At 36.4% G+C, this 21183-nt stretch overlaps 1 protein-coding gene across 5 annotated transcripts in view; it reads left to right on the top strand.

The window, feature by feature from the left end:
* Nucleotides 1-800: 800 nt before the first annotated feature.
* The window catches only part of LOC121374232, a 90110-nt gene continuing 69727 nt past the window's right edge, over nucleotides 801-21183 (top strand). For 3 of the 5 annotated variants that reach the window (XM_041501234.1, XM_041501231.1, XM_041501233.1), the window contains exons 1-2: nucleotides 801-1314; nucleotides 5927-6005. In XM_041501234.1, the coding sequence (XP_041357168.1) occupies nucleotides 1098-1314; nucleotides 5927-6005 (296 nt within the window). In that variant the 5' untranslated portion in view covers nucleotides 801-1097. Of the gene's footprint in view, nucleotides 1315-5926; nucleotides 6006-16967; nucleotides 18496-21183 lie in introns of those variants that run through there. The other 2 variants (XM_041501232.1, XM_041501236.1) reach the window with 2 other exon arrangements.

The following is a 21183-nucleotide window of genomic DNA, read 5'->3' as shown; positions in this document are numbered from 1 at the left end:
CAGCCTTATATCCGATGACATAACCACTACATCACCGAAGCCAGTTTTAAAACCCCCCAGCTATTAGAGGCGATCTGTGTGTTTATTCAACTTATATCTGAGGTGGTGGGGCACAAGCTTTAGTGGGGTATATATACAGGCTGAAACGAGAAATAGACCAATGGGCCCACCGACGGTGATCGATCCGAGACCGACCGTGCATCACGCGAGCGCTTTACCACTGAGCCACGTCCCCACCCACCCCCAACACACACACACACACACACACACACAAACACACGTATGTATGTAAGGTCAGGCCCATCCGAACCGGGGGGGGGGGGTGCAATGAAGATGAAAATCTGCTCTTATTATTTGTAGTCCTACTATATGTGTTGGGGGGGGGGGGGGGCGTGGCTCAGTGGTAAAACACTCTTGTGATGCACGGTCGGTCTCGGATCGATCACCGTCGGTGGGCCCATTGGTCTATTTCTCGTTTCAGCCAGTACACTACGACTATTATATAAAAAAAGGCCGTCGTATGTGCTATCCTGTCTGGGATGGTGCATATAAAATATACCTTGCTTCTAAATGTAGCGGGTTTTCTTCCTAAGACTATATGTAAAAAATTATCAAATGTTTGACATCAAACAACCGATGATTAATAAATAAATGTGCTCTTGTGGTGTTGTTAAACAAAAACAAAAAAATCTTTATAAAGTTTATGTGTATGGATCCATCTCTTATCACGACTTTTGACAATAAAATGTTTGTGACTCAAGAGTTATTCCCCTTTAAAGAGTTATTTCGCGTAAGAAATTTTGAAAACAGTTGGGTTTTATTTTTTTTAAAGATAAAAATAGAGTAGTTTATTAATGAAATATTGAAAACACAAAATAGATATGATGTACAAACAGGACACTTGATAAGAGAAGGCATAGTCTTGGATATTCTATAATTATTTTATATTTTCAGGTGGTTTGTTGTAATCTGTTGTCATAAATGCCATCAAAATGGTGGATTTTTCAAGATGCTTCTACCATTATGATCAGATTTATTGACAAATACTCGATAATCAACAGTTGCCAAACTTGAGTTTTGTGCAACCTTTTACAGCAATGAAACGACCAACTTCATACTTATCGATGGTAAAAAACTATGATTGCCATGACACTTCTACCTCGTATGTGCCAGTTGTCGCCCTTGAATATAACGTTGAACCAGAAAGCGCTTTGGGTTGTCTCAGCTGTCCAACAATAACTTCTACACCTTCAACAAAGAAGCCTTCAAGTTATCTTTCAAGACAATGCCATTCCAAGCGAAGAAATATGGAAGGTAAATATCACAAATGTGTGGCTTCTGTGTCTAAATGTGACACCACACCATATGAGTGCCTTGTAGAATACTAGTAGCCAGAAGAATAGTCTAGTTACAAGACAAACATTACGATTTCATTAGTTGCTATGCAATCAGTTATGCTTGTGCCTATTCTTGTACGAGGCACTTGTATCGCGTGGTGTCGCCTTAAGGAAATTCAGTTGGTCACTACTGATTGACACTTGTTGATTTTTTCCACTATGGAAGTGGATGAGATCCATAGAAATTAAAAAGTTTAAAAAAAGTAACATTGCATATAAAGCAGTATTGATGTTTACATTAAAATTGTGAATATTGTTATAACATTTAACGTCAATACATGGAATTCATGGAGAATTTCTAGTTATTGTCTTAAGATACCAGCTTTCAATGTTTGTGTCACAAAGAAATTTTTGGGTATGATGCTATGGAATTGAATGCAACCACAGGGGTATGCCCCCCCCCCAAAAAAAAAAAACCAAGGTTACATTTAGGGTTAGGGTTAAGAAAATCATACAATAATAATAAGAGTAATTAAATATGTCAAAAAGTTAGCTTAAAAAAAAAATCTGCTAAATATTTTGGGTATGACGCCATACCCGTTTTACCCTCTGGTAGAAACACTGACTTCATCCTGCGAAGGTTAGAATGACTAATGCCGCGAGTCTTTTCCAGAGTGGCATTCACCATTTACCCTTTGATTTTTGAAGGCAGTAACAAGAATAGTTAGAAATAACTTTTATTCCAGTCTTTGTATGCAAATTGTGTACCATTAATCTAGCAAGGCTTTTGAAATATGATGTCTTTTAAGACTCCATCATATGTGGCAGGGCTCTACACGGTGAGTAAAACACTCGCATTTGTGGGTAACTTTTGTTCACTGGCGACTGTTTATTAAAAAGTAGTAGCCAACTGGCAAGTACAAAATATTGGGTCAAGTAAGCATAAACAAGTTGAACATTCCTATGAAATCATCAGCTATTAATATCTTAGTAATTAGTGTAACACGATTTCGAAACAAATGAAATCATGTTTACTTCCGATATTACTTCGCTAAACTCCGGCTTAGATTGTCTGAATTCATTAGAGATGCATTTATTGTTAGCCTTAGCCTGAGCTAGTCGAATAGCTAATATCCGTTTGTATCTTTGTTGCATTAAACGATTACTATACAATAGCTATTATTCCTTAGACTTCATGTTGTGTATATTCTCTTAAATAAGCACTTTATTAGCACATATATGGAGTAGAACATGACTCGGAATTATCAAACATTCTACAAACTCCCCAAAACCCCCAAATAAAAACAACCAAATATTGGAGCAACAGCTTCAGTATTCACATACTAACTATGGTCCTTCCCACAGCAAATGCTTGATTATACTATGGAATTTACTGCAAGTTATTTTTTTGTTTAGTCAATTGTTATCTAAATTGCACACAAAAATAGGTGGGTTTTTTTTTCTAAAACACTTTTACTTTTCTTCTTACGTCAAACCAAACTGAAATTATTTACAAAAACCCCCACAAGATTTTTGTAGCAGGATGGGACGAACTATAGACATATTTCCATACTCCTTTTCACTCAACAGCACATAGATTTTATCAGAGTATTTTGAACATTTGCAGTAGGGTGAACGATCTTTCTTCCAAAAGCACTATATACTAGTATATAATCTTTCTTCCAAAAGTGCTAGTATATAGAGGACGATAAACTTAAGTAAATGTTCATAACTTCAGAGTTAAGTTTTATTTTGGTTAATTAGAAAGTGGTCGTCTGGTCAGTTAGTACATACTGTTTCACTGCGGCACTCACATCATGCTTTTACCAGGATATAATGCATAAACAATATCAAACTTGGATCTATTTCTTTTTTTTAAGTCGTCAAATACTGAGGGCATTGCCATACATTTATTTTATAAAATTATATATTAGGTAAAACTGGCGAGTGGACAAATAAATTTGGCTATAAAAAAAAAAAAAAGTACTGTCGGAAATGAATAACAATGATTTTCGTCAATTATTTCTTGCATATTAAACAGACAAGTAAATAATTTGTAAATATATATTTAATGATAGTCTACCTAATGTAGCATTTACTTGTTTTGGCTCTCATTGATGCACAAGGTGGTGGTTATTCTTGAAATTAAAAGAAAGATGTCAGTAAACAAGTGATTTGTGCACTTTATTGGAACAGACTATAACAAATTTTGGTCAACATGTGTCAGTGTGTACCTTCTGATATAGCACCTTTAAGTGGTTGCAAGACTGTGTAAATTTCTAATGTACTAATATTGAATTTATGTTCACTAAATGTGCTGGTCATAATTAATAATTTAGGCTGCAATTCAAAATAAATTGAAAGTTTGTTTAATGGTAAATGAAATTGACACATATCCCAAAATGTTTTATTGTAATGTTCCAATAAAGGTCACAAATCTCCTGTTTACTGACATCTTTATTTTAATTTCAAGAGTAAACACCACCTTATACATCAATGAGAGTCCAAACAAGTAAATGCTAAATTAGGTAGAGTATCATTAAATAGATATTTACAAAATATTTACTTGTCAGTTTAATATGAAAGAAATAATTGACGAAAATAATTTTTATTCTATTTCCGACACTACTTTAGTGAATACATGTCAGTTACTAGCCAGCAAGAAGAGAAATAAAAATTTCTGCATTGAGCCCTGTGTGGTCATGTGTGATTAAAAAAAAGTACGTCTGAGGTGGTAAAAAGTTTCGATCTGGGATCAACATTTTTACCATATGATGTTGTGAGTCTTATTCTTTGATCCATTCAGTAAATAAACTATTATTTTATACAGACAAAGATGGATGTAAAAGTAATTTCTTTATATGACTCTTTTATCATAAATTAACTACACTCATATTTGCTGTGTTTGTTTCATGTGTTAATATAAAATTTAACACTACAAATTAACAAGATAACTTTTATAATGAAGGTTTTAATCACAAAATGTCAATCAAAAACTGTTATTTAATGACCTCACATCCCCATCTCACATTAAAGCCGCACACCCTAGTTCCATCCAGCGAAAATAAATTATAATTTGGTTAATCTACAAACCTGTAACACACTTAGATCACGTTTTTATCAAATGGAGTGAAAAAGCAGGTTTTATATCGATAAATACCATGGGAATCCCCATGTCCCATTTGCTTGAAATAATTTTGAAAGTTAGTATTCTGATGTCACCGGTAGATGTCGCTCGAAGCACAACAATGCCTATGTCACGACAAATTTCACAGACTTGGGGTGCGTTCATTTCACCTCTCCTGGACATGTTCCAACTGTTCTGTCCTGGTTGTATCCCCTCTCCAGATATCGTAAGACTTAGCAAAAGTATTGGTTTTAAGGGTTTGTAACGTTTTGTATTGAGACACTTACTTGTCTGAACTTTATTGTTACTGAAAATGTTCACGAACTGTGAAGAAAAATCTCACAAATGAACAACAACAAATCGGATGTTGATTGCGCGAACCGTGCACGAGAAAACAAACCAAACCAAAATGATAACGGTCACGTGATATACCAACGTCTGTGACATTGAAATTGAAAAATTCCCTCTAAAAATAGATTAGACCTCGCTTGCTTAACGGTTTTTTCTCGACAACACGTCTTGTGAAAAAATGCAAAAAATGCATTTCGTGGTTTTACAAACATCAGGATTACCAAAAAGCACTTCAGGTGAATGGAAATGTGTATTCTAAATAATAAAATGTAAGTAAAGTGCAATTTTATTTGTGAAAAATGGGGTTTAATAGCGAAAAACAACGCTGTAATGGTTAACAAATAAACGTAACTAGGGTGTGTCCCTTTAATATGATGTGTTATATTACCAACGATATTATGTTAAGCACAAACAAGTGATATCCCATGTAAGATAGAAAGTTCCTTTATAGCTTTCTTTTATGAAATAGCTCTGTCCTATATACTTGAGGATAAGAACAGTGGCGTAGTGTGTGGGTTGCCAGCACCCGGGGCAAGGCAAGTATTGTGCCCTCTAACCAGTGGACCATTAGCACTCCGCGAGTCCCTTCCACTAGTCCAGAATTTTGCACCCAGGGCAACCGCCTCAGTGGCCCCACCCACGCTACGCCACTGGATAAGAGAATACAAGATACATAATGTCTTCTTTTTTTTTCGAAGACACTAACTACATTTTGTCAATATATATATATATACATTTTATTTTTATTATGGCACAAAGAAATGTATCTTGTTCTGTAAGTTATTTTGTTCTGTATGGCAACTAGCAGCATTAAAGAATATATAAGTCTGAAATAAATGAATTGAGTCAGACCTGTTAGATTTTATCTTGTAGTTTCTTAAAATTAGATTTCTGTGTTTGCTTCCATTGTGACAAGTTTTTGACTAATACATATTTCTTAAAGCAAACTACATATACCGGGTATATGTTTTTCTTTAGAATATTAGTGTCTGCAACTATTCAGCATGTTTCTGACTGACCTAATGCTTGTATAGTGCTCCGATCAGACTTATTTTATTTTACATTTTACAGTTTAGTACTACATACATATATTGTTTTTATTTTCTTACAGATGATTTAAGCACTGTTCACAAAGTTCAAGGTGTTGCATTTGGACAGAAATCACCAGTTACCAGCAGATTCGGTTTTAAGTAAGTCAGTGATTAATGTATGTAGTTTGAATTGACTGCTGACGTCATGTCCCCATATAATGTATGTATGATTTCTGCAACCAGGGTTAGGCCAAACAAAACAAATTTCTGATCTCTGGTCAGATTTTGACCCCTGTGCGTCAATTTTGTTTTTTAATTTCATGTGGTATGATGTCGATTTTTGCTGAGCTTTTCTTGCTAGGACATAAAAAAAAGCATTTGCAGCTAAAATGGTCTATAATATGCTGGCTTGGACCATTAGCTTTCTTTAATTTCTCTCTAAAACAGGTCTTGTTGTTTTGAATGTAAAAGTAAAGTTTGTTTTATTTAACGCCGCCGCTAGAGCACATTGATTTTTTATCTTATCATCGGCTATTGGACGTCAAACATATGGTCATTCTGACACTGTTTTTAGAGGAAATTCGCTGTCGCCACATAGGCTACTCTTATTACGACAGGCAGCAAGGGATCTTTTATTTGCGCTTCCCACAGGCAGGATAGCACAAACCATGGCCTTTGTTGAACCAGTTATGGATCACTGGTCGGTGCAAGTGGTTTACACCTACCCATTGAGCCTTGCGGTGCACTCACTCAGGGTTTGGAGTCGGTATCTCGATTAAAAATCCCATGCCTCGACTGGGATCCGAACCCAGTACCTACCAGCCTGTAGACCGATGGCCTGCCACGACGCCACCGAGGCCGGTGTTGTTGTTTTGAATGAGTAGCATGGCTTGTTTTTAAAATATTTGCAGCCAAAGTCGAAGTAATAAAAATTGCCTGAGCTATATGCAAAATGTAAAGGAAAATATTTAGGGTACCAAGGCAAGGGATGGGGCACCAATGCCATTGATGGACCAAGGCAGATGAGGAAGATGTGAAAAAAGTAAATATACCCACCTTTTCTGTGCAATCCATGCAAAAAATAAATTTAAAAAGCAAAAAACAAACCGCATCTCCACACGAGTTCTGAAACTTTGGTCTGACCAGAGACCGACTTTATATATTTTTTGGCCTTGGTGCTGATTGTTTCCGCAGTCATGCCATAATTTTATGACAAAAAATAACTGTTGAAGGTCCTTTTATGACATGAGCAGTCATTACTTATCTCACCTCGGTGAAGTTGGAAAACTGTTATTTTCCACTGTTATTTTCCAGTGGTGGTGGAGAGTGGTGGTGGTCTTTTCTTGAGGTGTATGGGTAGGTGGCTATTTTAAAGATAAAATTTTGGGGGTATTATTTACTGTTTAGTTTGTTCATGTCAATAATCCAGTCTTATACGTTTAAAAACAAGTTCCTGATTAATTTAAGCTATTGATGTTCAGTAAATTTTTAATATGCTCTAGAGGAATTTGGCTTGTAGTGACAGATGCAAATTTTGTTTAAAAATTAATTAGCAACTACTGTTTAATGTTTTAGAATTGTGGAGCGATCTCTGAAACTTGTTTATTGGTAGTAAATTGCAGTGCAATACTCAACAAAATATATTCGATGAATGCATTACAGTGAACATTTTATTTTAAAAGTTTTGATTAATAACAGTTGGTGATCAGGTGAACATTGAATAGCAACTACTGTTTAACATTTTACAATTGTGGAGCTATCACTGAATCATGACATGATACTGAACAAATTATTCCCTGCATTAGAAAATGTTATAGAGAAAGTGGTCGTACAGTTAGTCAGGGTTTCTGCCAGAGGGTATAACGGGTATGGTGCCTGAAAAGTTTTAGGAAAGTGGCAAATTGATTGCCTTGAAATAAATGTTAATACAGGTATGTTAATTGAAACTTAATGTGATTGTTCGGCTAGCATTGCTTCAGGAGAGTGATCTTAGCTTGCCTTGATTTTGCTCGTGATGAAGACTAAACCATGTTAGTTACCTTTTTATTTATCTTTTCACTATCCAGCACATATTTACTAGCCATCTAATATATTTTTGGATCAGGGCCTCAAACATAAATTATTATAAACTGAAAATTGCCAATCTAAAATTAGTAACAGGGGTCAAAATAGCGGCCTGCGAAAAGCAGTCCATTTTTATTAAACCTAGCATGTGAAATAAAAATTCACCTGCTAAAATTGCCCCCCAAATCACAGGTTATTCTTCAAGAGACAAATGTATGTATAATGATCTCATCTTTTATTTAGCTGAGGCTCAGCTCCAGAATATGTTATATTTTAATTTTATAATGCTCTGAGAGGTCCTAATTCTCCACACACCGTCCCAAACCCTCCACTCAATCCATGCAGTCTTTATTTCCATATTTTGTTTTCTTAGCAGGCCATAATTCTTTTGGCCTGCTATTTTTAAAAAATAACAGCAGGCAATATTTTACTTTCTATTTCGAGCCCTGAGTTGGTGGCAGATTACGAGATTTGTGAAACACAGTTTGTAATAAGGGCTGTTCCAGAATTAATAACATTGAGGGGGTAGGACATTAAAAAACCCATTCTTGCCACCAACAAAGTAAAATTTTACTGTAAATTACTTGGAGGCTTGATAACCTATATAGGTTACAACACATTTATCAAGTTTACAATTCCCGTTGTTATTACCGTATATCTTCGCCTGTAAGTCGATCTCGGCTATAAGTCGAGTCCCTAATTTCAAGCCCTGAAAACATATTTTTTTATTGACCCGTTTATAAGTCGACCCATGAAAAACAACTAATAAATATTGAAATATTTCTTATTTTCAGCACATGAGAACAATAATGTACAATATTTGAACAAAAGAAAATTATTTTACAAACTTCTGTTTTCACGTTTTGTACATCGCAATATAATCGAGACTATTCCAATCAAACTATCATTATTACATAGCATCAAAACGAAATATTCCCATAGTAGAGAGTGAAAGCTGTTTGACTGTTACTGTATGGCACTGTACAGATGGTTTTGTGCACAGACAACAACTTTATTTATAAACACTGACAACAGATCACTACGATAAAACTAAAAGTATCACGTTTTGCCGCCATATTAATACATGTAAGGAGGATAACTCTGGAAAGTACACTGGTTTTTGTACCAAATGATGTGTGTCCCTATTGCTCTAGTGAAATGCAGAGATCAGTCTATTTTAAGGCTCAGTAATATTCATGAAATTAATCACCGATAAAACATTGTTTGAACAACCATTAATGCCAGTGACCAGATTTCAAAATAAACTCAGGCAACAGGTAGTTAGTATTGTTTACATTTTTGCTATTAGTGATGACTTTTAATTTAACTAAGTGGACTGTTGTCTTGGCATGTGAGTGAGATCACACGCCTTTTTGCATAACCAAAACCGTTCTAATGCCCCAAAAAAATTGGTTATAAAAAATAAATGTGTCAAATTAACATATTTGAGTATAAATACATAGCATACTTCAACAATAAAACTTGTAAAATAATCCCCAAAACTGTAATATTTTTTGGTGAAATGTTTTTACCCTCTTATAAGTCGACCCCCCAAGATATAAAATAATTTTTGGGTGAAAAAAATTCGACTTATAGGCGAAGATATACGGTACTATAAAATTCCTTCACAGATAAACTGATATGTTTTTATTCACATCACTAAAATTACAATAAGAATTCTTCAGTTAAAGTGCGACGTGCAATGTTATCAGTTAAACAAAGTTTGCTTTGTTTAACAACACCACTAGAACACATTAATTAATCAGCTATTGGATGTCAAACATTTGGTGGTCATCAGAGGAAACCCACTATATATTTCCTAATGCAGTGAGGGATCTTTTATAAGCACTTTCCCACAGACAGTAAAGCACATACTACGGCCTTTGACCAGTGCACTGGTTGGAACGAGAAAAAACCCCTGTGAGTTGAATGGATCCACTGAGGTAGTTCGACCCTGCAATGCAAGCACCTCAAGCAAGCACTCGACAGACTGAGCTAAATTCTGCCCCTCAGTTAAACAGGTCATACAGGTATTTGCTGTTTGACATACATGCGGATTAGATAGTCTTGAATATATACACTTCGCCTTCTCCACAAACAAAACGTATTGTTTGCAGTCAGAATTCCTGACAGCTTGCTTAATGTATCACAAGTGGTACACATGGTAGTTGACAGCTGTTTACACAAGCTAATTTATCTCAAGTATTAGTATATTCAGGATAGGATTATGGGAAAATCGGGCAAATGCTTTTGTAATAGCTCATTTGGTATAGATTTCAATCCAGCATACTTATGTTACAGGCACTAGAATGATATGAAAGAGTAAAACACGATTCTGTCACTGTTAATTTTTCCTTGAACTATTGCATATAACAGAGATAAAAAAGAGAAGAAAAAAAAGAGGATTTTTTTGTCATGTATAAAGTGTTCGGGGATTATGGATTTACTGGAAAACTAGATAACTATCATACTTTTAGATTATCATTATTGTTTTTGTACTTATATCCTTTATATTTACACATTTCTTTTAGATTTATTTTTATTATTATGTGGAAAATATGCTATTAGATATATATAAAAAGGAAAGGGAGAAATTGGCTCTTCTTCGTAACCCTACTGGGCAGTATTAAACCAAATAACTTCCGGCTGGGTCAAAGCTCGAGGTGCACCCAACTTTTGATAGAGAAGTGAACACCACAAGTCCTGTGATTGGTGATAAATGTGAGTGTGTTGTAAAAAACAAAGAGAGTTATCTGGGTGAAAAAAATATGCAATTTTATTTCATCTAGTATCACTGTGTCAAGTAGCCTTGTGCTTGAAACATGTATGGGGTACCTGTCAAAAACAGTACTCGAATTTTGTGCGGAACTAGGGTAGTCATAGATGCTACCCGTTATCTCAGAAATTAGCAGCTTGACCCCCAATTTTTTCTGATTCACTTTAAGGGTGAGGGGTGGTAGTATTTATATCTGTGGCGTTTATGTCGATCGATACACTGCAAGTAGCAGTTTTAGCCACATATGTTACTATTGTCATCTATGGGATTTGATTTGGTAGTATACACCCACTTAGCATCCCATAACCAGCCACTGCTGAAATCGCTCCCAAGTTTTCTTTCTTCCATTTAAAAACTGGCATTGCATTTTAATTATCTCACCACATACTGTCAAAATGCTTGCTTTCTGAAGGAGCTTTTTATTTGTCTCACCCTCAAATACCAATGTGTACATTTTGACTTTGGTCAAGATTCTAGTGATTAAAAACACCTTAACTGCCTGAGTCATGTGAACGAATTAAACTGAGTCAAGTAAAGTGGATATGTTACTTCAGAAGACATGGAGTGATTATAAACTTTTATACCTAGTAAGAAATAGAGAAAACTAAATAGATTCCAAATGAGAAATTGTTTATATTCCAACCTGTGTGTTTGCAATGGTAAATTCAGGAAATGTTTGTTTTAAGAAATTTAATTAGTAGCAACTATTTAACACTTAAGATTGTATATCGATCTCTGAAATCTTCATTGGGAATCATGATGTGATACTGGACAACATGTTTCCTGATATTATTACAAACAAAAGTGAGTGATGGATAAGACCAAAAAAAAAAAAAAATCTCTCTGGACAGACCAAAGTTCCAGAAATGATGCGGGAATGCTGCTTTTTTTTCTAAATATTTTTTTTAAATATTTTTTTAAAGCATCGATTACACAGAAAAGGTGAGAATATTTGATACTGAAATAAGAGGCATATTTAAATTGAATTCAGAATGCATGTCCTGGTTCATGTGTGATGGCATTTTGACAAGTGTGGTTTGACATTATAGCAAGAAAAGCCCGGCAAAAATTAAGGTCATATCACTGGAAATTTTAAAAAAAAGTTGACACATGAGGGTCAAAATCGATGTGCACGCTGACCAGAGACCAGGAATTTATTTTGTTTGGTCTAATAGAAAACACCTGAGTTGTAATATAAACAGTATATTACAGTCTCCTATTGGAATGAGTATTCAGATGTTGATTGAAATGGGTGAATCCACAAAATCTGGCAAACGACAAAGAAGTTTAATGAAGATAGTAAGTCTGTCGACAGACAACCAGGGATTTATCCAGACATTCTGTGAGTCTGAACATAAGCCCCTTCCCAAATGAAAGTGACACTGAAAATTCCCAATTTCTATTGTAAAAATTCCCAGTATATATGAAGAGTTCAGGCGCAAAATGCGACATAAACCGTGTTCTTGCTTTTTCTTAGTTAAAGCCATTATTGTATGTCAGTAAAGGCTAATTGTAGGCCCGCTGATTTGCCGCAAAACACGATTGATCGTTATGAAACTATTGGGTAAATCCCAGTTTTTTAAATATATCAAAACGCGATATACGCCAATTAAAAAAAAATCACTTTTACTGAAAATAATGTTTTTTATATATCTCGTTTTGCACCTAAACTCTTCATATATTTAATTACGTCTGTTGTAATAAATTAATTTAACAGTGGTGTACTGCATCATTCAGTGGCCTGACAAAAAAATCCTTAATATGATTTACTCACACTGATTTTCCTAATCCCATTAGACATGGGACACTGGCGAAAAATCCTGGATAAATCCCTGACAACATACACTTCTTGGCATGATACCGGCCTCGGTGGCGTCGTGGCAGGCCATCGGTCTACAGGCTGGTAGGTACTGGGTTTGGATCCCAGTCGAGGCATGGGATTTTTAATTCAGATACCGACTCCAAACCCTGAGTGAGTGCTCAGTGGGTAGGTGTAAACCACTTGCACCGACCAGTGATCCATAACTGGTTCAACAAAGGCCATGGTTTGTGCTATCCTGCCTGTGGGAAGTGCAAATAAAAGATCCCTTGCTGCCTGTCATAAAAGAGTAGCCTATGTGGCAACAGTGGGTTTCCTCTCCAAATCTGTGTGGTCCTTAACCATATGTCTGACGCCGTAAATAAAATGTGTTGAGTGCGTCGTTAAATAAAACATTTCTTTCTTTCTTTCTTGGCATGACATTAAGGATTGTTCACATCAACTAAACATGCCCAAATCTGTTGGTTGTCCACTACATATATTCCAGTAGTTTTTCTTTCTACTAGTAAATGAAATTAAGGTATAATGCTTACATTGCAAAGCGAATGTTAAATACAGACATAATTTTAGCGGGAAGCAGCCATTAAGCAACTTTGTGATAGCACCTTTAAACGCAGAATCAGTAATACAATTTTAATGGCATTGAGGAATCATAATATCAAATGCTTTCCAGCAAAGATCTTTGAAGGAAATCCCTGATAACATTTGTGACACAAATAGCAAGCACCTGCTTTATTATTATCTCTGATCTGTAACCTCACGTTGATAGCCACTTTGAATTTTATTATCTTTACACAGAATGAGTTGAGTTTAGTCATCAGCTTTAATAGGATTTCATTTGCTTTGCTGCCACCTACAAATGCCTTTACTGTAATGTGTGATCACTGATCCATGATGTAAGAAACTAAGACTGTGACCATATTATGTAACCTTTAAAGATGTGATGTAATGAGATCATCTATGACATCACAGTACAGTCATAACAAAGTAAATATTTTTCCTATATTCTCACATTGGTGTAACATACCATGTTATTAAAGGTAGGGTCAACTCAAACAAGAGCCTTATGTGTTGGAAAGATGCATACCCGGACCACCAACACATACTGACACTTTAACAAATGAAAAACGCGTAATTTTAGAGTTAATAAAAACCCATGATTATTCCTGCTAACTGGGGGCAGCCATTTTGTTTAGTTTTTGTGACGTCCGGTGGTATAGCTTGGGGCGAAGTGACGTCAGCTCCGTCCATCTTCTCTATGCACAGTGTAAACAAAAGCAGTAATTTTCGACAAGGCGCTTCTCTTTGATCAACTTGACTTGTAAAACAGCATAAATGACGTAATAATATAATAAACTATTTAACTAAATATATTTCAAGTTGCATTAACGGAACAAAATGGGGTTATAGTATTTTTCTCTGTTTAATAATCCAGAGGAAAAATATACAAAATTAGGCCTATTGATAGCCTACGTTGGAGCAAAAACAACAACCCTTGATACCCAAGTGACAATTTTCTTTTCTTTGGGACTATGTAATTGGTCAGTTCTGTGGTTTTAGATGGAAAAGTCTACTTAATAGTTTTACAGAACTACGTACAGTAATAAACCATGTCCATTACAATTTTAGGGGCGACAGGTAATATTGCACAATACCGGTATGTATTTTTGTGTCTAGACAGCGTCAATTAATTGGCTCGTCTGGTTACCAATCAAATACATACCTGCCAATCAGGAATCACAGGTAGAAGCAACTAACAGCATAGACCAATTAACTAAGAAAACACTCCGTGTATCATTTCAGTACGTAGGTTAATGCATGGTGGGAAAAACATTGTTAATTGTTTCGACTTGTTGTGTAGCCACTTTGACAATGGTATTTTATTTTGTATTGGAAAAATAATATATATAGTGCTGGATATACTTATTGCTGGCTTACTGGGATGTGTATTATTACAGAACATTGCAATGTATGACTATTTATTATCCCGCAAAAACCAGGTAGATTGTGTTTCTCTAGTTCTAAGGCTCATTCCTGACGTTACGCGTTAAGTATTGCGTAACCACCAGCTCGCCAGAGGGCGTACTCACCGAGATGGTACAAAATGGCTGCGCCCGTTATATATAATAGCCGTCACATTTAACCGTTTTATTAATTAACTATACGAGTATACGTGTTGATATTAAGCAATAATGTGCATTATATATCATTGAATATGCGTACCAGGCCAAATGCCTTAATTGTCCTCTCCTTTAAGTTATAATATACTAATGGAAAGAAATAAGGGAACACATGGAATTTTTGACCTAAATTTATTCACTACTAGTGTAATAATAGCTGTATTTCATACAGAGTTGTAATGTGGGACTGAATGTCAGTAATGTGGAATTGATTGTCAGTAACATGGTCACCTTAGGACATCATAGATTGAAGGGTTTTGGTTGCAGTTACATTTCAACTTATTTTCGTGCTTATATCCGATCAAGGTTCAAGCACACTGTCCTGGGCACACACCTCAGCTATCTGGGTTGTCTGTCCAGGACAGTGGGTTAGTTGTTAAAAGTTTGTGGTTAGTGAGAAAGAAAAGAGTTTAGTGGTCTTACACCTACCCATTAAGTCATTAAAACTTGCTCTGGGTGGGAGCCAGTACCGGGCTGCGAACCCAGTACCTACCAGCCTTATGTCCGATGGCTTAACCATGACACCACTGAGGCCAGTTGCAGTTACCGTTTGCTTTACTATTTAGATTATTGTGTTTACTGACTATCAATGACCTTGGTGTATGACATCATTACTATTTACACCCTATAGCCAATGTATTTATCCTGTTGGGTGTCATAAAACATTCATACATCATTATTTAACAAAATTGCAGCTGTGGTTTGAGCAAGGAAAGTGGGGAATATTCTTATGTTAACCTTTCATCAATTCACCTATAATTAATAGAGGACATTTATTTTGTAGATTTGAAACTGCTTTTCTTGTTTGAATGTTTTTGCCTTGATTGTTTTTCAGGAGGGCAGTCCTCCAATGCTCTCCTGCTATTTCCAAACAGAAAGGCTTGTGCAACATGTATCATATTGCAAATTAGAACCCCACATGTACTCATCTATATTTACAGAGAATAAACTTTTAAGAGAATAAACTTTTAAGAGAAGAACATAAAAATAGCATGGCTATACATTATTATAATAACCTCAGGATCATTTATTATGCATTTTATATCTCTTGTGAATTCATATTAATTTACCACAGGCTAAAACTCACAACAGCTGAAAATAATTATTTCACTCGACATAAACTTTGTGCTATACAACAAGAACAGAATCAGTACAGATAGTAATGATTTGAAAGGATGTGAGTGTGGGACATAGCCCAGTGGTAAAGCACTCGCCTGATGGGAGGTCGGTCTAGGATCAATCTCATTAGGGTATTTCTTATTCCATCCAGTACACCATGACTGGTATACCAAAGGCCATGGTATGTGCTATCTTGTATGTGGGATGATGCTACTAATGGAAAAATGTAGTGTGTTTGCCCTCTAAGACTATATGTCAAAATTATCAAATGTTTGAAACTGATGATTAATAAAATTAATATCCTCTAGTGGTGTTGTTAAACAAAGCAAACTTTAACTTTGAAAGGATGTTGGCATTAGACTGTTTGTGGTCCAAAACGGGATATGCACCAGTCTTGATGTTAATCCTCGTAGTCTCATACCTTTCTCAAGTAAATTAATTCAAGTGGTAAAATCAACTTTATTAAATTGTGAATATTTGTTATTTCATGTGTATATGTGTTTTGGACTAGGGACATTTTGACTCGTTTGTCAAAATGTTATTTTTATAGAAGATAATTTGTTAGATTATGTTTTTGTTGGCACTGGTAGATCTAACCCAAACCAATGTTATCCCTTGTTCAGATGCAACCCCTGCAATTAAGAAAATCTCTACGGCAAAAAAAACATGTTGTGAAAAAAAAAAATCAAATGTAGTCCACAGCAATCTCCACGGCATTGCTGATTGCAGGGATTGCAGATGATCTTCTATTCGACCAATGAAAACACAGGTGGCATAATCATGTTGCCAGTTAAACTATACAGCCTTAATACATGTGGATAGACTACCGTATTTATGATGAAAGGTCACCTGAATAAAAAATGGTTTTGGCTCACGTCAGAGCTTTTAACAGAAAACACCCAAAGCAGGCCTTGTGTTTTAAGGCAGGCAGTTGCCCACACCTGCCATAGCCCATGTAAAAATCAACAATCAGGCAGGCTACAAACTGCCCGCCTAGCTTAAAATAAAGCTGTATTTAGCCCGCCTACATATTATAAAACACAAGGCCTGCAAAGTGGAGTGGACAGCTAGATCTAATTGACTGGTACCTAGCTTAGTGTGGTGGGGGTTGGATGAAGGGGGGGGGGGGGGGGAAGAGAGAGGGGTTTGTAAGAATTGTTCTTATTTTATAGCTGCCACTGCATATGTCATGTTCTTTACTGTCAGATATAGCCATATAGTTTGATCCGGTTACCAAAAAGCATTCAAAGTGCAGATTAATGCAAGCTTGCCCTGCAGTGTGTATTTGGATTTGAATGGTCCCGTTGTTAATGCAGGGCAAGATAGTATGACATTCATGATCAGAATAAATTATAAGCCTAGAAATTGAATCTTTTAGCCATTGTCATAAGTTATGCTTGGTCTGAATTTCTGTAGAAGTTTTCTTTTTCTTTTTTCCCCCTCCTTTCTGTTTTGTTTTGTTTTGTTTGTTTGTTGTTACGAGAGATGAAATCAAAGACAGAGTTGATCTCTGAGGAGAACACAAACACCCTCAATTAGGCTGCAGGATAAGTTAACATGCCGAGCGTTGTAGTAGTCATGACTGTCAACAATGGACTTTTTGTGCATAATTGACTGGCCAAGGTTTTCACGTTGTATAGGAGGACATGTCGACTGCTGGCGACAGGCTGGCGTTTGAAAGAGTAAATAAAACCGAGTCTATCATCAAACAGGTCTTTTATTTATCAGTTTTTAATTGGTGCTTTTGAATAATGCGCACATGTTATATCAATGAAGAGTTTTATGAAATGAGACTTTTGTTATAGACTATAACGTGAAGGCTATGATTGAACAAAAATCTATTGCACATATGATATCAATGAAGAGTTTTATGAAACAGGATCTTTTCTATTGATCTCTTCTTATAAAGAACATGGTTATAAAAATACATTTAAGGTGTCCAGGAGATAAAAAAAAGAGAAAAAGCTTTCATGTTAATTCAGCCCTAAATGAATTGCTATTCTTTATCACAATATTGCTGTTTGTTCCATCTTGCCATTATCCCTGAAAGGAATGTCTGTATGCACAGTGTGCGGGGTGTATAGGCAATCACAGCTCTGAACGAGTGAAACCGGTAATGGGGGACATTGTGCATGTGCATTCACAGGACAAGAGATTTCGTCCACTGACCATGCCATAAACCCACGTCTGCTGTTCACAGCAATTGGTGACAACTCATGGGGAAGGAAAACCCTGTAATCTAGGTGTGATCAATATGTTGGCAAGTTTGTAGCCTTACCAGTCGCTCTGAGTGTTATCACACCAGCTCCACGAGATATATATATAAAAAAAAATTCAAACAAAAACACCTCAGCATTGAAACGTCTCTGATCCCCGTCTTGCATGTTTTTATTGGCAATACAATGAGGCACGCAAGTTTTTACTCCACTTAAAGTATGTGGCCCAACAATGTGGAACAACAGTGTATAATGGAGATCATGAAATAAAAATAAACAAGAGAAAAGTTTTATATACAAGTTCAGTTCCAGAGGGATTTACTGCTGTTGTCAAGCTGCTTGTTTAACTCGTGCCGTGCGTGCGTGTTGTGAATGGATTGATACGAGTTGTGGTCAGTTTTCCAATCATTACCTGTCACTGAATGAGACGATCGGATGATTGCCACGACACAGTAACCAGATATGTTAGAATCAGGTGAGTTAAACATACAGCTTTGTTCTTTTTGTTTTTTTTTCTTCATTTTTTTCCCCTAATATAGTTGCTGACATTTGATCTAAATCTACCTTATCGGGGTATTTTGTCACTGAATAATAAAGGTATCCAACTAGAAACCTGGTGAAATTTTAGGATTAAAAGTGTCATTGTGCACTTCTGTTATGTGTGAAAAAAAAATTGTTACATGACACAGTTGAGTAAATCCTCTCCTGCATAGAACAATGCATATAAAAGACCCATTAGCTCTGGCCTCGGTGGTGTAATGGTTAAAAAATCAGACTTAAGGCTGGTAGGGACAGGGTTCGCACCCCAGTACCAGCTCCCACCTAGAGCAAGTTTTAACAACTCTTTGTGTAGGTAAAAGGCTACTATACTGACCTCTCTTACTAACAACTAACAACTGACCACTAACCCATTGTCCTGGTCAGACAGCCCAGGTAGCTGTGGTGTGTGCCCAGGACAGTGCTTTAATCTTACTTGGATATAAGCACAAAAATAAGTGTAAATGAAAATAAAAGTGGGATTAGCTTTATGTGATGGCAGTGGGTTTTTGCATTAGGCCAATTAAGTGCCAAATGACCATTAATGATGCATTGCAGTCTTTAATTAAACAGGTGTGCTGTGATATCTGGAAAATTGAGACAAGGTGTAAATGTCCGTACATATTTCATGTAATGATATTAGACAGCACTGGGGGAAAAAAGAAGGGCACTGATAACATTGTTGAAAAGTGAATTAAGGTGATTTAATTGTGATAGTTCCAACCAGTATCAGAAGACATGTGGCTAAGGACTACACAGGTATTGAGAAAGGAAACCCACTGTTTTCACTCCATGGGCTACTCTGTTTGATAGCAGGTCAGGTCAGGTCAGGTCAGGTCAGGTCATAGGGCTTTACTTGCACATTCAGAACAAGCTGTCCAGGACAGGAGGGGGGGGGGGGGGAGAGGAGGGACCACCTGCACTGGCAGGTGCAAGGGAGCACCAGCAGCCGACTAAGGTCGGTAGCAGGCGGGGTGTTTGATAGCAGCAAAGAATCTTTTATATACACCATCCCATATACAACAGCCTTTGCTATACCAGATGTGGAGCACTGGCTGGAATGGATATAAAAGAACTTGTTGTTAATCATTAACACATCGGCCTCAGTGGCATTGTGACCAACCCTTGGAACTTGAGGCTGGTGGGTACTGGGTTCACTTCCTGGTATCGGTTTCCATCCAGGCTCAGGGGGTACTACTATACCAACTTCTCTCTCGCTAATTATAATTGTATTCATATATGTACCTTTGACACTCAATAGCCAAAATATATTTTTGTCCTGGGGTGTTGTTAATTAATTAATTCATTCATTCATTCATACTCTCACTAACCACTAACAGCTAGCCACTAACCTCTGTCTGGACAGTTGGTTTCTTCTTGATATCTAATATTCAAGTAAACATTGACTAAACAATGTGTTGCAATATGAGTAAACTTTTTCCTTTCTAAATATTGTTACAACAGAGACCGAGTCCTGCCTATAGGAAAGTTCATATAAAAAATTATTTGCTGCTATCAAAAAGAGTAACCCATTTAGTGACAGCAGTGGATTTCCTCTCTCATTACTTGTATAAAAGAAAGAAATGTTTTATTTAACAACACTCGACACATTTTATTTACTGTTATATGGCATCGGACATATGGTTAAGGACCACACATATTGAGAGAGGAAACCCGCTGTCACCACTTCATGGGCTACTCTTTTCGATTAGCAGCAAGGGATCTTTTATATGCGCCATCCCACAGACAGAGTAGTACATAACACAGCCTTTGATATACCAGTCATGTGCACTGGTTGGAACGAGAAATAGCCCAATGGGCCCACAAACGGGGATCGATCCCAGACCGACTGCGCATCGAGTGAGTGCTGTACCACTGGGCTATATCCCGCCCTCATTTCCTGTGTAGTCCTTAAACATATGTCTGACACCATATAACCATAAATGTATTGAGTTGTGTCATTAAATAAAACATTTCATCCCCCTTGTGGCAGCAGCAGATTTCCTCTCTTTGTCAAAATAAACATATGCTACATACAAAACAGCTGTATCTTAAAATGTGCTGAGGTGTTGTTAAACATATATTCCTTACTTTCTTAAATGTTTTGTCTAAACTTTAAAGTTCATTTTAAGAACGTGACCAGTACTGGTTCTCAACAGATTTGTTTGCCTTGACTATAGTATTAGTGTTCTAAAATTCATCCAATGTCTTGAGCCCAGTATCAATTCTCTGCAAAAAACCCACCCACTTTTTGTCTGGATTCCAGTACCGGTACTTGGATCTCTATAGATTTCTCATAAAATTACATCAAGGCAATAATACTGCCATCTGTGTATTTTTAACTTGATCTTTTTAGGGATTTATATTCATATTCAAGTACACTGTCCATGTCATACACAGCTATCTGGGTTGTCTGTCCAGGACAGTGGGTTAATGATTATCTTGTAGTAGTTGGAGAGAAGTTCATGTAGTGTCCTTACATCTCAGTGAGTGATTAATATCACTCTGGATGTAAGCCCAATAGCTACTAGTCTTAAGTCTGGCGGCTTAACCATTACACCACCAAAGCCGGTATTGCCATCAGTGATGTAATGTATACACATACGATTATTTCATCTGCTGTTCA

The sequence above is a fragment of the Gigantopelta aegis genome, chromosome 6 (genome assembly GCF_016097555.1).
Source record: "Gigantopelta aegis isolate Gae_Host chromosome 6, Gae_host_genome, whole genome shotgun sequence".
In the NCBI taxonomy this organism is placed as follows: domain Eukaryota; kingdom Metazoa; phylum Mollusca; class Gastropoda; order Neomphalida; family Peltospiridae; genus Gigantopelta; species Gigantopelta aegis.
This window is presented reverse-complemented; position numbering and strand designations above follow the sequence as displayed.